Here is a 17426-nt window from a genome sequence, read left to right on the forward strand (position 1 = left end):
CAATTATTTCAAACGAGGCGTGGCCTTAGATTTGAACATACTTCAAACAAAAGTTTGAAGTATCTACAAATCTTTATTTGAACCAAAGTTCGGACGTCACGTAGAGTTTGCATCCCTCTTTGCATGAGTTTGACAACATTGAGCATCCAATAACGTGTGAAGGAAAAGAGGTGTTTGTGATGGATAGTGGGCGGGGCATTGAAGGAATCCAATGGCATGGGAAGGAATAAGGACTTTTATAATAGTTAGGAATTGACATTGATGGATCCATCGATGAGTGAAGAAAGTGAGAGGTGTCGATGAAATCCGACGACATGTGGAGAAGGGGAGTTCATGACAGTTGAGATCAACATCGACACAATCCAATGACGTGTGAACTAAAAGGGGATTCGTGATGGCTTGGAATCGACATCGTGAGATCCAACAACTTCTGAAGGAGAATCAAAGATCATGACAAGATTTCTTAGGCGAATTAGTTCAAACTAAGGTTCAATGAGGTTTGAACCTTATTTGAATTTGGGTTCAAATCATTTTGAAACTTTGGGTTTGCACAACATTTGAATTTAAACGTAATAAAACTAATTTTAGATGCTTCGAAGTCAAAAATCAATCAACGAATACAAGAGTTAATCCCCATTAGAGGTCCTTTCATCTTAAATGAATTTCTTGATATATTTTCTTATAAAATAAATATAGACTTTTTTTTCAATTACGTGCATTACGAAGTATTACAATCAAAATTTCCCTCATATATAACTTGATTTATATGCTATTTATTAAATTTCATTGCTACTCTTTCCAAGTATAAAAATCAATTATTATGTCTTAAACTCCTGTTAAAATTTAGCTTTAAATATTTATTTAATTTTTTTATCTAATTCAATTATTTTAATTTTAAATTGTTTTTCAAATATTAAATTTAATTTTATATATCCATTTAGTACATATTATTGAAGCTTGTCAACTAATCTTTAGTTAAATCTATTTTTTGTATGTTATTTTAGAGAATAACATTTTTTTCTAAAAATTAATATATAGCACTTTTAGAATTTAATAATAATAATAATAATTAATAAATTAATAATAATTAAAAAAAACCGCTCAAGCCGCGTGGCATCCATTTCTCTCTCCAGTCCGGTCGTCCGCGACCTATTTATAGGCAGCCCGCTACGCGCGTTTCGGAGAGAGACGAGCGAATGGAAAGGAGGAACAGCTTGAAGAAGGAAAAGGAAGAGAACCATAGCGAGGGAGAGAGAAAAGCGCGGAACCAACATTACCGATCCCACGCTGGTCAATAGCTAGGGTTTCGGCGATCCAGCTTCTTCGATTTCGTCTTGTTGTTCTTAGTCTACGCAGGCAGCAGTTAATTTGGGCTGCATTGCCAAATCTGCGGTTGCTTGAGGCGATCCTTTCTCTAAATTTTGCATAGATATTCTTCTACGGAATTGACGTTAATTTGAATGGAAGAGCTGGATTTTTGTATGTTTCCATGGTAGAATGCTGCTGAAGCTCCTGGGAGATTTATATTTGTTTGGTACTTTGAACGTCGCTGTGAGTTGGCGGATTTGCAGCGAAAGGGAGAGAATACGGTGAAATGTCGAAATTCGAAGAAGAAGCTAACTTGAATCTGGAAGGAGAGGATTGTGAATCGGACGGCATTGGAAGCATGAGTGCTGCAGATGCATCAGGTGAGAATGGGTTGAGTACAACTAAGTTTTCTGCAATTCGGACTTGTTTGATTTGTTTTTTGCTTCTGTTTTTTACCTTTCTTGGTTCAGGTAAGAGGCGGAGAGTTGTAGAATGGCTAAATAGTTTGTTTCCGAGTCTCAACATCCCCTTGGAGGCATCCGATGAAGAACTAAGGGCTCTGCTTTTTGATGGAACCGTTTTATGCGGCGTTGAGAAGCGGCAGGATCCTAGTGCCATGGAGGTTTTATTTTTGGCCGCTAATCTCCTCTTTTTTTTTTGAAATCTGAGAGTTGGTTACGCGTAGTAGTAAGATTGTTTATGGTCGGTTGGAAATTTGGTGCAGAATCAGCGAGGTGCTTATATTTCATTCGAGCAGCGGCGGGAGAAAGTCAGGAGATTTCTTTCAGCTGTAGAGGGAATGGGCCTGCCAAGTTTTACTGTAGATGATTTGGAAAATGTAAGACTTGTCTAATAAGTTATAGATATCGACATATTCAATTCAGAACAAGTAGATTCATGTTAAGTTAGCCAAGTTGATTCACGAGCAGACTCAAACTCAACTTATTAACGAGCTCACAAGTCTAGCTTATCGAGTCAAGAGTTCAAGTTTGAGCCTATACTCGAGCTCATATATTATACGTGCTCGAGCTTAATCTGATTTGGCTTGTAAGCTTGTTAAGCAGCTTGATTAACTTAAAAGTATATTTATTTTTAATTTTAAAATAGTATTATAGAATATATTTAATATTTTTAAATTGTTTCTATATTAAAAAATAAAAATTCTAAAAAAGAAGCTCGCTAGGGCGTGTGAGCCAATGGCTCTTGAGGTGTTCTAAATCATACGTTCAAGCTTGCGCCTATACTTGAGCTCATATGTTGTACTAGCTCGAGCTGAGTCTAGTTCGATTTGTAAGCTAGTCGGTCAAGCTGAGTCTAGCTCGGTTTGTAAGCTAGTCGGGCAACTCGGTTACCTCAAAAAATATATAAATTAGCTTTATATAATATATTTTAAAATTTTAAATCATTTCTATATTAAAAGTAAAAAAATTACTAAAAAAAGAAAAAAATATTAATTTAGAATTGAGAAATTGAGCTCAATAATCGAGTCAAAGTTCAAGTTTGTTTAATTCTTACTGAGTCTAGTTCAAGCTTAGTAAATAAGCTTGAGTTGAGCTGGATCTTACTAAGAATTAAGCAAGCTTAACTATATTAGGTAAATACTCGACTTGACTTGGCTCTCAACTGCTTCTTTTGTTTGCAGGGCTCCATTTCTGCAGTGCTTGATTGTCTTTTGTCCCTTAGGGATCACTTCAATTCTAAACTAGGAGAAGGTGACATTCATGGGACAGCCAATTGTGGAAACAAGACAAGAAAGAAGTGGTTCACATCAAAAGATGATAGAGGTGCTATGGATGTTTGCGAAGGAAATCTTGTCCGAAGTGGGAAAAATTCTCCAACTGGAGAAGAGGAGAACAAAAATAAGTATTCAGAATCAATATTTCATCGCGTTTGGCATAGTTCTGCTGTGCCAGGTATTCTGAAGTTGGTTATTTATAAGAAATAGACTAATCTTTCAGTTCCAGTAATAAAGAATAGCTTCTATTTTCAAGACCACCAACTGGCTATGCACAATAAGGACCAGCCAGGATTATAGCTCATCTTTGTAGGCTTTAGCAGCTTTTTTGACTGAATTTCAATATTTATCCTTTAAGGTTTAATTTGAAATGATTTTTTTACTGTTTCTTAAAACAATTTTTTTAGTAAAAAATAAAAAAATTTATGCTAAAAAACTACTTTAAAAAATAGTAAGAAAACCGTCCCAAAAAAAACTAAGTCTTAATGTCATTCTTTTCAACCTTCATCTACATTGTGTCTCTGTATATAGTTCTTTTGATATTTTTTTTAAGTTTTGATGGTCTTTCTTGTGTATTAACTCAATTTCCAATTTCATTGCGTTATTCTCTAGCCATGGAGCTTCAAAATCACAGTGAACATAGCCGTATTGAGCAAAACATTACTCTTTATAAATTTTACTTATTATACACTTTCAACTTGCGGTAGATGCAAATTGCAGCTGTAACCTACACCATCATGTTCACAAGAAGTTAATAAAGTTGTATAGGCATACCATTTTAAGCTGTTTATGGAGAAATTTTTAACGGAAATAATTGGAAAGTTTGAACAGTGGAAGTGTTAGAAGTAGGGGTGTCAATTTCGGGTCACGGGTTGTCACGACCCGACCCGACGGGGACGGATCCCGCCCGAGCCGGATCGCGACGAGAGACCTTTCTTAACCAGGATTTGGCTTTGGATTAGGTTACTGAACTGATCTTTCAAATTCTTAACTCAACAGAAGCACACAGAACAACAGAGCTACTAAAAACATCAAATGCAGCGGAACAAAACATCTATCTTTTCATTTCCTCAAAATAATCATCTAATAGGTGTGATATTAACAATTATTATTAAATATTATTAGAAAAGAAAATGAAATTTAGGTGAAATTAAGCCTTTGTTTGGGATGACTTTCTTACTGCTTCTTAAAGCAGTTTTCTAGTATAAAACTTAAAGCAGTAAAAAAGCCGCCCAAAATGAAACCTAAGTTAAGATATATAGTTACCACAAAGCATAATTTTGAATTTGAATTCAAGCACATTTAAAAGCAATCTATTGTATGACGTATGTCATTACTTTTAAATTTGAATAGTACACTCAATATAGTTTATACTTTAATATATATTTTTAATTAATACTTCATTATCACATCCTGCATTTCATTGTCTACCATTTGAATTCATATTGCAGATTGCATTAATTTTATTTAAAAATTTAAATATTAAATCCTGCAAAATTACATTTATATGATATATAATTTTAATCATTCCTTGAATGTAGGGGGCATTGAATAGAAATCAAAGCAAGCAGCAATAACTAGAGTACTAGACTATTGTGGCTGGTCTCATCATCTAAATATTTGAATTTGCTTCTTGCCAATTTGTTTTATATTCATATTTATCTATCTGCTTCATTGTGCAAAAGAAAGGTTTTTAAATCTTCATATTGTTAACCATCTATCTTTCATTCTGTAGAGCAAACCGCCTCACTGCGTCATGGGGGCCATAAGTTTCATGAGGTGTTCCAGCTAAAGCATGGACGTTATTCAGATATTCCTGCAGCCAAGATTTCTGAAATCATTAAATCAAATGGTTTAGATGTAAGTTCCAAGTTTTATCTGCGATATAGGCTTCGTTTGGGACGGCTTTCTTTCTGCTTCTTAAAGCATCTTATTAGTACAAAAAATAAATTTTTTGTGCTAAAAAGAATTAAGAAAGCCGTCCCAACTCCCAAACGAATCCATAAGCTATATTCCTCACCCGAATTCTTGGAAAATTTTGAACTTCATGGACTTTTCTGGGCTTTTGTTTGTCATCTACAGAATGCTCCAACCCAATCACTTCTAAGTGTCATTAACAGAATTCTGGATGAAAGCATCGATAGGAAGAATGGAGAGATGCCACTTGTATGTTTCTTAGTATAATTTATTCTCTATCTTTTACTTGTTTCAATCCACACAAAACTATATTGGTCTTTTTGTTTTTTTCTTTTGGATTCTAATCACAATTGCTAATGCTCTAACCATTTCAGCGTGTGGCAAGTTTACTCAGAAAAGTTGTGCAAGAGATTGAGCGCCGTATTTCAACCCAGACAGAGCATATTCGTAATGTAAGATGATAGTCATTAAAAATCCACAATTTCAACTCTTCTTATACACTGCTTATTTACAACTTTTTAATCCAGCAAAATGATCTGATTAAAGCACGAGAAGAAAAGTACCAATCAAGAATCAGAGTGCTTGAGACACTGGCAGCTGGAACAAATGAAGAAGTACAAGTAATTTTCTTTGAATTTTGCCCTTATCATAAACCACAATAATGAAGAAAAATCCGTTTGAAATGTCGTTGGTTGCCTTACTGATGTTGATAGTTACATTGATGGATGTGATTTTCTGCCTGAAAATTTTACTAAATAATGGCCAAAATCTACGTGATATTTTCTACTATTTAGGGCCATTAAAAGTGAAGCATAACACTAAGTTAAGTGTTGCAAAGATGAGGATGTTTAGGTAGATGAGTGGCTTTACCCTTAAAGATAGGATACAAAATGAGCATATAAGTGAAAAGATTGGAGTAGCTCAAGTGGAAGATAAGATTAGAGAGAGTCGTCTTAGATGGTTTGGTCACATTAAACGGAGGCCTTCCGATGACCCGGTTAGGAAAGTTGAGGTATTAGATTTGACTTATGTTAAGAAAGATAGAGATAGACATAAAAAGACTTGATTAGAAAATATTAGAAATGATCTTTCTTTATTAGATTTAAATGAGAAGTTGACTTTCAACATGACACAATGGCTAAAAAGGATTCATGTAGCCAACCCCATGTAGTGGGACAAAGGCTTGATGTTGTTGTTGTTGTGATGGGTCTTTAATCCTTAAAATACTCTCACAACAGCAGGAATAATCTGGAGTTGCTTACATTTAATAAATCCTTGGTGTTCTAAAGTGTTTTTAGCCTTGAGTTATACTTCTCTCTCCACAACCTTTCCGCACTCTTCATTCTAACTTTTAAAGATTATTGTGAAAGGTTCATTTTGAACCATTGATACCACTTCTTCTGCCTGAACTAACCCAAGGTTGGTTTAGGAGGTAGGTTTCTCTTTGCCTTGGGCGTAGGAGAGATTGGTTTCTCATTTTCTGGTAAAGAAAAAGAGAGATTTGTACTTGGGCGTGGACAGAATTGTGAAATATTTGTCTCTCACACGGCACTTGGACAGAATTGCTGAATTTTGAGTCAACTTAAATTTTACTTCAATCCAATTCACTCATCCTGGATTGTGCCTAGACTTTTTTTTTTTCTTTTACTACATATTTTAAAGAATCTCTCCAGTCAAGTAAGCTATGCTTAACATGGGATGGATTCGTGTTGTAGGTAAAGAAAACTGCAATCGAGAGTAAGAAACAGGAGGAACAGCAAACATTGAAGTTGATGAAAGAGAAAGAAAATAATGATAGAATGATTTTAGAATTTAAACAGGAATTGGAAGCAATAAATAACACTTACGAAGATCATTACCAGCAGTTAGATGCCAAGGCAAAGCAAAATGAAGCCAGATTACAAGAAAGAACAAAAGAGGCTGAATTCTTGCTAGCAGAGTCGAGTAAGAGGATGAATGAACTTAAGGCATTTTCTGAGTTTAAGTTCCATAATTGGACTAAAAAGGAGAATGTGTTCCATAATTTCATTTCTTTTCAACTACAATCACTAAAGGTGAATTGTTGATTTTGCATAATGTTTTTCTTTGATATTGTCAGTTCAAATTAAAATAAGAAAATTTGATTGCTTGGTCTATCTCAGGGCTTGAGGACATCATCAGAGTCCATCAAAGTAGAAGTCAATAATTCTCAAAGGCAATGGACAGAAGAATTGAACAGCATGGGTAAGAATTATGCAGTTTGAAACACCTTTGTTTTTTGTGATTATCTAGCTTTGAATTTCTACTCTTTTCTGTGATTATGCAGGGTTTAGACTAAAAGTGTTGTTAGATGCTGCTGAAAACTATCAGACAATTCTAGCAGAAAATAGAAAGTTATACAATGAAGTTCAGGAACTAAAAGGTATATACTAATTTTAGAAAATAAGATTATATGAACTTAAGGAGTTTCATCTCGTTATAATTTTTTCAAGTGGGGGAAAAAGTATGGGAAAAAGCTCTTTTGCACTTATTTTGTATATTATTTGAACTGCATCGATCATTTTGTCAGGAAACATCAGGGTATATTGTCGGTTGAGGCCTTTCCTACCAAGCCAATTTGCTAAGTCAACTGTGGATTACATTGGCGACAATGGTGAACTTGGTCTAGTGAATCCCTCCAGACAAGGAAAGGATGGCCATCGGGTGTTCAAGTTTAACAAGGTCTTTGGTCAAACTGCAACTCAAGGTTCTTATTTTTTGCTTAAATCTTCTACATTATCAAATAATCTCTTACACATGCTATTATGCGAAATATTTCTATTAAATATTAAATTTGTTACCATTTGTATCGATTATATGTATGTTTATGACTTCCTATATGTTTTTTTTTCTCTTGCTCTTGTTGCATCTCATGTTTTTTGGATGATTATGTTAGGCCGGCCCTAGGGCCAGCTAAACTAGTCCAATCTGGACCGGTTCTTTGCTACAAGAGGAGGGGACGGAACTAAGGGGAAGAGAGAGAGAGAGGGGCCGGTTGGAGAGATGGGGCCCACGACTTAATTAAGCTTGTTTTGGAAGAAAAAAAAATAAATTAGGGGTTGTTTAGAGATTTTGTATTTGCCCTCTTTGTTTTAACTAGTTCCTTTGGGAGAATTAGAGTTTTCATTTTAAATTTGAAATCAAAATTGAGATTTAGGATTTGTTCCTTTGGGCTTTAGGCTTGGCTAGAGATTCGGAGAGTTGTTTCTACCTCTCGAATTGAAGAAATTTGTATCGTTTGATGTTTTCCTGCATCGGCTAGTGGAATTGTTCGTTTTTTCCCTCAATTTTCTCCATATTTCTCAAGAAGATGGCTATACCGTTACTGTTTTTTGCTGTAATCAGCAGTTTTCTTGCTGTTTTTCACCTATCACAGTTAGGTTTGCATGCGAACTCAAATATTTCCCTTAAGATTACTTGTGAACTCAAGGATTTCCTATCAGATTATTGACAGTTACTTAGAACTTCACATTTTGTGACATTGTCAGTTCAAGTTTTCTTGGATATTCAACCCTTGATTCGATCTGTTCTTGATGGATACAATGTGTGCATCTTTGCATATGGTCAAACTGGCTCGGGCAAAACATACACAATGGTAAGATTATTGTTATTTATAGAAGCGGTGCCTTATTCCTCCCACTATATATTTATGCATCACAATATTCCTCTGAAATCTAATACTCCAAACATTCAAACCATTTTTTTGGCAGAGCGGACCAGACTCGCCTTCAGAGGAAGAGTGGGGAGTCAATTATCGAGCTCTGAATGACCTATTCCAAATTTCTCAAGCGAGGAGAAATGCTTACAATTATGAAGTACGAGTTCAGATGGTTGAAATCTACAATGAACAAATTCGTGATCTACTTTCCGATAGTGGCTCACAGAAACGATATCCTTACCTAGCTTTTCTGAAGATTCTAAATGCTATGCTGCTAGAAATTGGCCAAAAAATTTCGTTTCTATTTCTCATTTCTTCATAGAGTTTCAAATGATAAGGTTAATTCTTTAATTAGAAATCACAAATTCACCTGCAGATTGTCAAATCTGTCACTATTCTAAAGATAAAAATAGTTTTTATTTTATTTTATTTATTTAACTGATTCATATTAGATTATTTTCTTCTTTAACTTTCGCACACTTGGGATTTTAAATAGTTCCCAGCCCGATGGTTCAGCTGTTCCTGATGCAAGAATGGTTCCAGTCAAATCATCTAATGATGTCTTGGCTAAAATGAAGTTAGGGCAAGCTAACAGGGCTGTTGGTTCGACAGCTCTAAATGAAAGAAGTAGTCGATCCCATTGGTAGTTTTCTTTATCTTGCTTCTTTTTATTTTATTTTATTTTATGTATGAATTAAAAAGATACAAAATGAGCATATACATGAAAAGGTTCAAATAGCTCCAGTAGAAGATAAGATTAGAGAGAGTCGCCTTAGATGATTTGGTCACATAAAATGGCGGCCTTCCGATAATCCGGTTAGGAAATTAGAGGTATTAGATTTGACTTATGTTAAGAAAGATAGAGGCAGACCTAAGAAGACTTGGTTAGACAATATTATAAATGATCTTTCTTTATTAGATTTAAACGATAATTTGACTTTTAATAGGACACAATGGAGAAAAAGGATTCATGTAGCCGACCTCACGTAGTGGGATAAAGGCTTGATGTTGTTGTTGTTGTTATGTATGAACTAAATGGTTCGTGCAATTTTCACATTCTTTTACAGTATCCTCACAGTTCATGTTCGAGGTGAGGATCTGAAGACTGGTTCCACATCAAGGGCCTGTCTACATTTGATAGATTTGGCTGGAAGTGAGAGAGTTGACCGCTCTGAAGTAACAGGAGAGAGACTCAAAGAAGCACAATACATCAATAAGTCTCTTTCTGCCCTTGGTGATGTCATATTTGCACTCTCTCAAAAGAGCGCTCATGTACCATACAGAAACAGCAAACTTACTCAGATTCTTCAGAGTTCTCTAGGTACGTTTCCTAATGTTCCTACCATTAAGGTGTTGAGTGTCTACTTTGCACTTTCTGAGGAGAAACTAGTCATTAATTCCTCGAATTTTACCTGATTTCCTCAATTTGACACTTTACATGCAGGTGGACAAGCAAAAACACTCATGCTTGTGCAGATTAATCCGGATGGAGATTCTTATTCAGAGACACTAAGCACCTTGAAATTTGCTGAAAGGGTATCCGGAGTGGAGTTAGGTTCTGCGAGGTGTAATAAAGAGGGAAAGGATGTTAAAGATTTGATTGAACAGGTTTGAGGATTATTTAGTTTTTTCCTTTGTAACACTATCTTAGTTAATTTCTAGCAAATATCCTTGGATTTTGATAGGAAAAACTTTGAGTTCGCAAGTAACCCTAAGGGAAATACTTGAGTTCGCAAGCAAACCTAGCAATAATCAGTAAAAACAGCGAGAAATATGCTGATTTCAGAGAGAAGACAGCAAAAATGATGCAGGAATTTCAGAATATTGGAGAGAAACACAAGGAAAACTCCTTCTATTCAATCCACGAACAAGAAAAACAATACAAGATACAAGTTTCTTCAATTCAACAGGAAGAAACAACTCCAATTCTCTAGCAAAGCCTAGAGCCTAAAAGCACAAACCCTAAATCTCAAATCTGATTTCCAAATTCAAGATCTAACCCTAATTCTAGCATTAATAACTAATTAAAGCAAAAGGAGAAATATAAAATCCCTAAACATCCTCTAATTCAAATTTCCCTCATAAACACCCATTTAATCAATTGATTGAGCCCACTAGGGCATCCGCCCCTCCCCTTTGATTTGGGCCGCCGGTTGTAGAAGTGAACCGGTTCAGCTGGCCCCTCCTGGGCCGGCCTAACAGATTTCTTATTTTTTATGATAGTAGTTAAAGTGATCCATTAAGGATGATTCGACATGTATGTCGCAGTATTGGAGATCTGCTTATCTCGAATATGTAATTGAATGGATGTGTTATCTAATCTCTTGAATGCTTGACTTGGCTATTGTTACAACAAGAATATCGAATGCAGAATGGAATCCTCATCTAAGGACCCTCATAGAATAAGTCAACTAATTTTCTAATCATTGTGGATCATCTTCTTACACTAAAAAAGTGAATATTCAAAAATGCTTTGTTTATGCTTACATTGATAGCTTCAATTTGTTATATTTGACTGAACAGGTGGCATCTCTAAAGGATACAATAGCAAGAAAAGATAATGAAATTGAACAATTACAGAGGCTAAAAGATCGGAGAGTACATTCTCCCAAAAGTAACTCATTGAGACAATCTTCATCTTCTGGTGTCTCATCCTCCGGTGGAGTAACCCAACAAGGTGGTGGCAAGGTTGCAAAATTCATTGAAAAAGATGTTCTGGATGCTGAAAATTTTTCTGAATTTAGCAGCCAGAATTCAGATGTTGGTTCTCAGTTGTCAATGTGTGATGGAGGGAATGCTGACGAGGGTTATCATGTTGATAAGGAGACTGGGGACTATGGAGATGAAGTGTCAGATGGACAGATGAGCGATGTATCCGCCGGGGATCTTTCCCTTGGAAAAGAATCTGTGTATTCAGTGGGCAGCAACATCGAGTCGGCGATTCATCCAATGGCTGCTAAGCCATCAGAAGTTCCTACAGAGATGTAAGTATTTTTTTTTTTCCGTTAGACAAACATGGCATAATACATCCAGAATACCCCAGTCGAGTTGTAAGTAACTTCTTATCCTTCAAAGTGGTTCATTAGGTGATCATTTTTGTCCATTTAGATGATCATAAACATGCGCGCACACACAATATATATATATATATATATATATATATATATAACCATAGTGAGGGAGAATCTCATATTTGGAAGAAATGAACTACTTATGAAGAGGCAAGTCACATTTAACAAATCTAATATATTTCTATCTAGAAATCTTCATTTATAAATATATGTTCAGCTACAATGAAAGAGAAATCTCCTATATAAATATTTCAAATCTGCAAGCAGCAGGAAAGCTCAATATCTTTTTTTTTTTTAATTACTTTATAGTTCATTATACTTGCTCTTGAATTGAGTTACACTCTTTTCTTAATAATAGTTTGTCACTTTTCCTTAGTTCTTTTTGTGTGAAGCTATCGTGTTTCACTCCAGGTTATAGTTTAAATATTGCTCTAAGTTGAAAGTTTACTGTGCCTATTTTCTGAATTTCCTAGTTATCTTAAATGCAGCTCAAAATCTCCATCACAGATACCGAAACATCTCCCACATCGAACAGGCCAAGCTCCGTCAACACGAGCGAAGTCAAATGATTCTTTGAAGTCCCCAGGTAAGCATGCTTTTCTTAATAGAACAGCAGTTTAATAAGAAATTGTGGAAGGAATGTATTAAAGAGTTCAATGATTAATTTATGTGCAAAGAATAAGATGGTAGAAAATAAATATGTTATTCCAGATATTATGAGGAGAAAAAGATCTTATTGGGAGGAGGAAATATTATTTAATCTTCCCATGAAAATCTTATGAACCTTAAGCTTGCCAATCAAATCTGCGATAACAGATAATTATGTTGATAATTGTTGAGATGTTGATACAGCTCCATGAATAAAATGAAACAAAACTATATTCTCATGTATAGGTGTATAAAATATCATGGTATCTCAAAATATGAAAAAACAGATAGAAGGGTAACTATGGCGACTACTCTTCTGCTATCACTTCTGTCACCATTTAGTATGAAACTATTCTATTTTTTATGCTGCTGTAAACATGACTCTTGGTACTGCAAAGGATAACAAATACGGCTCTGGCTACTGTTCATACTGTCGTTTTGATAGTTCTGCAAGCATGAAACTATTCTATTTAATAATACCTATTACTGTTGCTTTATATGCATGGAATATTGCTGTTGAAAAGGTTTATTGTTTTCAAATACACTTACAGTAGTAGCAAAAACAACTACAACAACTGCTATTTTGAGTTGCATTGCTAGGGATTTTCATTCTGTGGAAGACTAAATTAATTCATGCATCTGAAAGTTTTTGTCCTCTTCTATGATGCACCAACACTTCTCCTTAAAGAGGCGTGCAGTGTTCGACACGACACGCGTCTGACACGCATCTGACACATGAGCATGCCGAAAATGTGTCAAATTAAAAAATTTATTAAATACAAATTGGGCAAACGTGTCTAAAATATTTTATGAATTTTTTTTTTTTAAATATAATTTCTTGTATTTAAAATTTTTATTTATTATAGATATAAAAACCAAATTTCTTCTTTCCTATCCACAACGCTAAATTAATTGTCCGCACTCAACATCCTATTCATCGAATATTCTCTTTTTCATTTCTCTTGGAGGTTGCAACTTTAGTTTCACAATAACGCCTGCTGTTATCTCAACATCATCGATGTTTGACGTCGTTACAACATCAATATTTCAAAATCATCTAGACTGTCTTAACATTGATGCTCAACGTTAACAATTTCTACACCCACAACTTGACATCTCATCTTTGTCTGACGTCATATTAACATCGATGATCAATGCCCTCTCAACATTGACGACAAACGCCCTCTCAACATTGATGACAAACGCCCTCTTGACATTGATGCTAATACTTACTGCATAACATCGATGACCGTCTCTTGACATCTTAATATTAATCATTTTAACCATAAATTCTAGTTAAATGACTTATTATTTCTAAATTAGTTTTAATACTATACTTATTTAATTTGTATACACTATTTTTAAAATATAAAAATTATAATATCACGTCCAACCCAAGTCCATGTCCTCTATTTTCAATACTTGATGCGTCCCGTGTCCATGTTGTGTCATATCTGTGTCATCGTGCCCGTGTCTGTGCATCATAGGTCCTCTTGTTAAAGAGTGGATGAAGGGTTAAGATGGGCTCAATGCACTACTAACCATATATTTATTTGATTAAAAACTCAATCATATATTTATTTGATTAAAAACTTAAGCTTATGGATGTGAACTAATCATTATTATATTTTCACCAGCATATTTTGCAATATTTGATGTGAGACTAAACCCAATAACATTTCTTTTAATGTCTCTGTTCCTTCGCATTTGTATGAGATTGAAATCACCTAAACTTTCCCAATTTTTAATATTTAATATGTACAAGCATAAATTCTAGTTTAGGGTTTGAATTTTCTTAAATATTTTTTCATTTTCATGTACTCATTTAAATTTCAACAAAACATCGCAGCACCCAAAAAGACAAACTCCAGCCAAGTTTCCTCATCCTCAATCAAGCAAATGAAACACTAGCCTGCTGAAGAGCATCTTCGCATGGAATCTCGCTCTTTCGCAATGGACTTTTGTAAGAAACACCCTTACATTTTTTGTATTCTACTTGTTAAGTAATATTCATCATGTAACATACGCACAATTGATTTCATAATTTTAATTATGGTGTATGTAAAATCTCAATTGCACTATTACATATTTATCAATTGCTCAATGAAGCAGCTCCTACAGAAAACAATTCCTGATTTTTTCTACTCCAATCTTCTATTGTGAAGGTGGTAAACTGTGTTTACCAACAAATTTCTTAACCATAGGCATTATTCTTGAGAAAAAAATATAGCTTTAGATTCTGTAATTTTTTTTTATTTTGCAAAAGTGTCTCAATGAATTATGTGACTCTTGTAATTGCATATCAATGACTATATAGAATATTTCAACTTTAAAATGATATAGATTTATTATGTCTTGAACTCTAAGAAGAGGACATCATCCATGAAATGAATAATTATTTTTTGGTTCTTACAAAATAAAAATATTTAATTAATGAAATCTTCACACTTGTTATCTCATATCTTATAATCTTGTTTAAGATATTTGAATCATAGACGTGACATTCACAATATTTTGTTCTTCTCTCTACAATGCTTATGATAGTTTAATAGTAATTTCAAGGACATTTTTAATCAAATATGGGCAAAATAAAAGTTTAAAGATTGTAATGATTATAGTAATGTGCAAGACTCATGATGTTTGTAGGAAACACTGAAAATAATTGTCAAATTAAAAATTATAATACATAATAAGAAATTTTGAATATGATTTTCTACAAGAACTACCGAAGGTCCGAAGCTGATTGAAGATGATGTACAAAGCAATGAATATAATGCGCTGATTTAATTTCACTTATGAAAAGCATTTTCAGCCCATGAAAATTCCCTATAACCTTGGCCACATAATCTTGAGATATCTAAATCATAAGTTGAGAAAAGTTATTCCATTGTCATTTTAAGGCAGTTAGCTATTGTATCTAAAACATTCACAATCTTCAAAAATCACCCAACAACTTGGCCTTATTCGTTAACTTAATGCAGCACAATAGTTAGGGGTGTAAATGAGTTGAGTCGGCTCGAACTAGACTCGCCAACGAGCTCATGAGTTGAGCATATCAAGTTACGAGCTCAAGCTCAAACTCGAGCTAAAATATTAAACGAGCTCGAGTTTGAGTTTGATTTTGATTAAACTTGGTTGGTCAACTCGCATGCCGGTTTCAAAAATATAAATATTAAAAGAATATTTTTAGGTGAAATAAATATTTAAAATTATTATTCAAATTTAATATTAATAACAACATTAAAAAACCTATATAATATAGCAACTTTTAAAAAGAAAGTTCTATCAACATTAATGAATCTGTACTTTGTACAACTTTTTTTTAAGGAAATAAAAAAACGATGCTTCATTTTTCTTCCCGGATTTGAGAGTTATTTCGACGAATAAGAAATCCTGCAATGACTGCATATCGAGTCGAGCTCTCGAGGTTGAGTACGATTGCTCGAGCCAAGTTCGAGCACGTTCCTTGGGTTCAACTCGAGCTCAATTCAACTCATTTACACCCCTAACAATAGCCATTTTCTCTATGACATAAACATCACATTATTCATCAACCAAAATGAAAAGAAACCATCTCCATGCTCCTTGTTATTGAAATTTATAATTGCAATGATTTTAGCTTTTCTAATATCTTTTTGAATCTAAGGAGCCTCTAATTTTAAATTCTATGTAGCATTCTTTGGAACAACATTATTTATATATTCATTTGTTTAGCCAAAAAATGTGAAAGCTAAATAAAAGCTCACAATTACGTCGTGCATAGTTATGAGTAGTTTTAGGATCTCCAATATGAAGTTCATCTTTCTAATCTAAAAATTCATTTATATTAAATACTTCATCATTCTCTTTTCCTCGGCTTTCAGTCTAAGAAGATAGCAACATAAACAATATGCTTTATGTTGGTAAATACTATACTCTAACCGATTAAAGTACTTATGAAATCAATTAGGATTAAGTCATCTAATTTGGTCGAAAATTTGCTTTTGCTTAATTCATAATTAAGCGCCTTCCAAGGGCTTATTTCAAAGTACAATTATTGAACTTTTTCTTGAATATTAGAATTTAGAATTAAGCTCACAAATTGAAATTCATAATCAAGGATCTGATGGAAGATGCAGAGAATCTACAGTTTTTTTTTCATTTCTTTTGTTTGCTCTAATAAGAAATTTAATTTGATAACTTCTTAAAAAAAAAGTTGCTGTAAATATTTGGTTTGAACCTATAAATTTAAATCCATGAAAACCAAAGTAATTGAGGTGTTTATCTGAACTAGATTTGAAATGTAGATGCATTTTTTGCTTCAAAATTATACATATCACATAAAAAATATTAGGGGTGTCAATTTTTGACACGACCTGAATCCGATCCGGAAAAATCCATATTAGGGTCAACCCAGACCCGAAATGGGTCGGGTTTCGGTTCAATAAATCAAACCTTTTTAAATATTGGGTTGGGTTCGGATTGATCCAGCAATCCGAAAATGACACGAAAACTATTTGACTCGGAAACCCGAGATTGACCCAATTTTTGACCCGAAAACTAACAATTTTAGGTCAACTTCGGGTTATTCTTGTCGGTTCGGGTTGACCCGGAGCCGAATTGGGTCGGTTTGGGTCCGGAAACCTGACCCGTTTTTAAAAAAGGGTCGGGTTTGGGTTGACCCGAACAATGACAGGTCAGTTCCGGGTTCGACCTGAACCCAACCCGTTAACCCGAATTAACACCCCTAAAAAATATACGATCAAAGGCGAAGAGAAGAAGATTGGTTTGGACAAAGAAATGAAATCGTAAGTGTCAACAGTCTTGTTCTCTGCATGCAAAATATGAAGGATAGGAAAAGATGAGGCAAGCGATCCTAGATGTTTTAGAAGGCGGAGTAGAGGAAGGAAATCAAGAAGCACGACTCACCACTTCATCGGAAAGCCGGCGACGGAATCAGGCCAGCCGGTCGACTTGCGAAGGAGTGGAGTCGAGGAGATGTGCCGGACGAGAATCGGGCAGTCTTGCTCTCTTTGTGAGCGTGGAGGGGAAGAGAAGAACAGGCGGACGTCTTGCTCTAAAGGAGAATAGA

The 17426-nt window shown here is 34.5% G+C and overlaps 1 protein-coding gene across 1 annotated transcript; it reads left to right on the top strand.

Moving 5' to 3' along the window:
- The first annotated feature begins 1535 nt into the window (after positions 1 to 1535).
- LOC110097864 (kinesin-like protein KIN-14C) lies at positions 1536 to 17162 on the top strand. The gene is made up of 18 exons (XM_028694811.1): positions 1536 to 1688; positions 1779 to 1930; positions 2033 to 2146; positions 2951 to 3221; positions 4764 to 4903; positions 5126 to 5209; positions 5335 to 5412; positions 5488 to 5580; positions 6676 to 7014; positions 7102 to 7183; positions 7266 to 7361; positions 7509 to 7685; positions 8467 to 8573; positions 8689 to 8867; positions 9115 to 9279; positions 9704 to 9957; positions 10081 to 10244; positions 11160 to 17162. The coding sequence occupies exons 1-18, from the start codon at positions 1595 to 1597 to the stop codon at positions 11622 to 11624; spliced, it is 3054 nt and encodes a 1017-aa protein (XP_028550644.1). The 5' UTR covers positions 1536 to 1594; the 3' UTR covers positions 11625 to 17162.
- The last annotated feature ends 264 nt before the right edge of the window (positions 17163 to 17426 follow it).

Source organism: Dendrobium catenatum, unplaced genomic scaffold (assembly GCF_001605985.2).
Source record: "Dendrobium catenatum unplaced genomic scaffold, ASM160598v2 fragScaff_scaffold_574, whole genome shotgun sequence".
Lineage (NCBI taxonomy): Eukaryota > Viridiplantae > Streptophyta > Magnoliopsida > Asparagales > Orchidaceae > Dendrobium > Dendrobium catenatum.

Excerpts from the sequence above, each read along its gene's own strand:
- LOC110097864 (XM_028694811.1), top strand. The coding sequence starts at position 1,595 with ATGTCGAAATTCGAAGAAGAAGCTAACTTGAATCTGGAAGGAGAGGAT. Across the intron at positions 5,413-5,487 it reads AGACAGAGCATATTCGTAAT|CAAAATGATCTGATTAAAGC; the intron begins GTAAGATGATAG and ends TTTTTAATCCAG. Across the intron at positions 8,574-8,688 it reads CGGGCAAAACATACACAATG|AGCGGACCAGACTCGCCTTC; the intron begins GTAAGATTATTG and ends TTTTTTTGGCAG.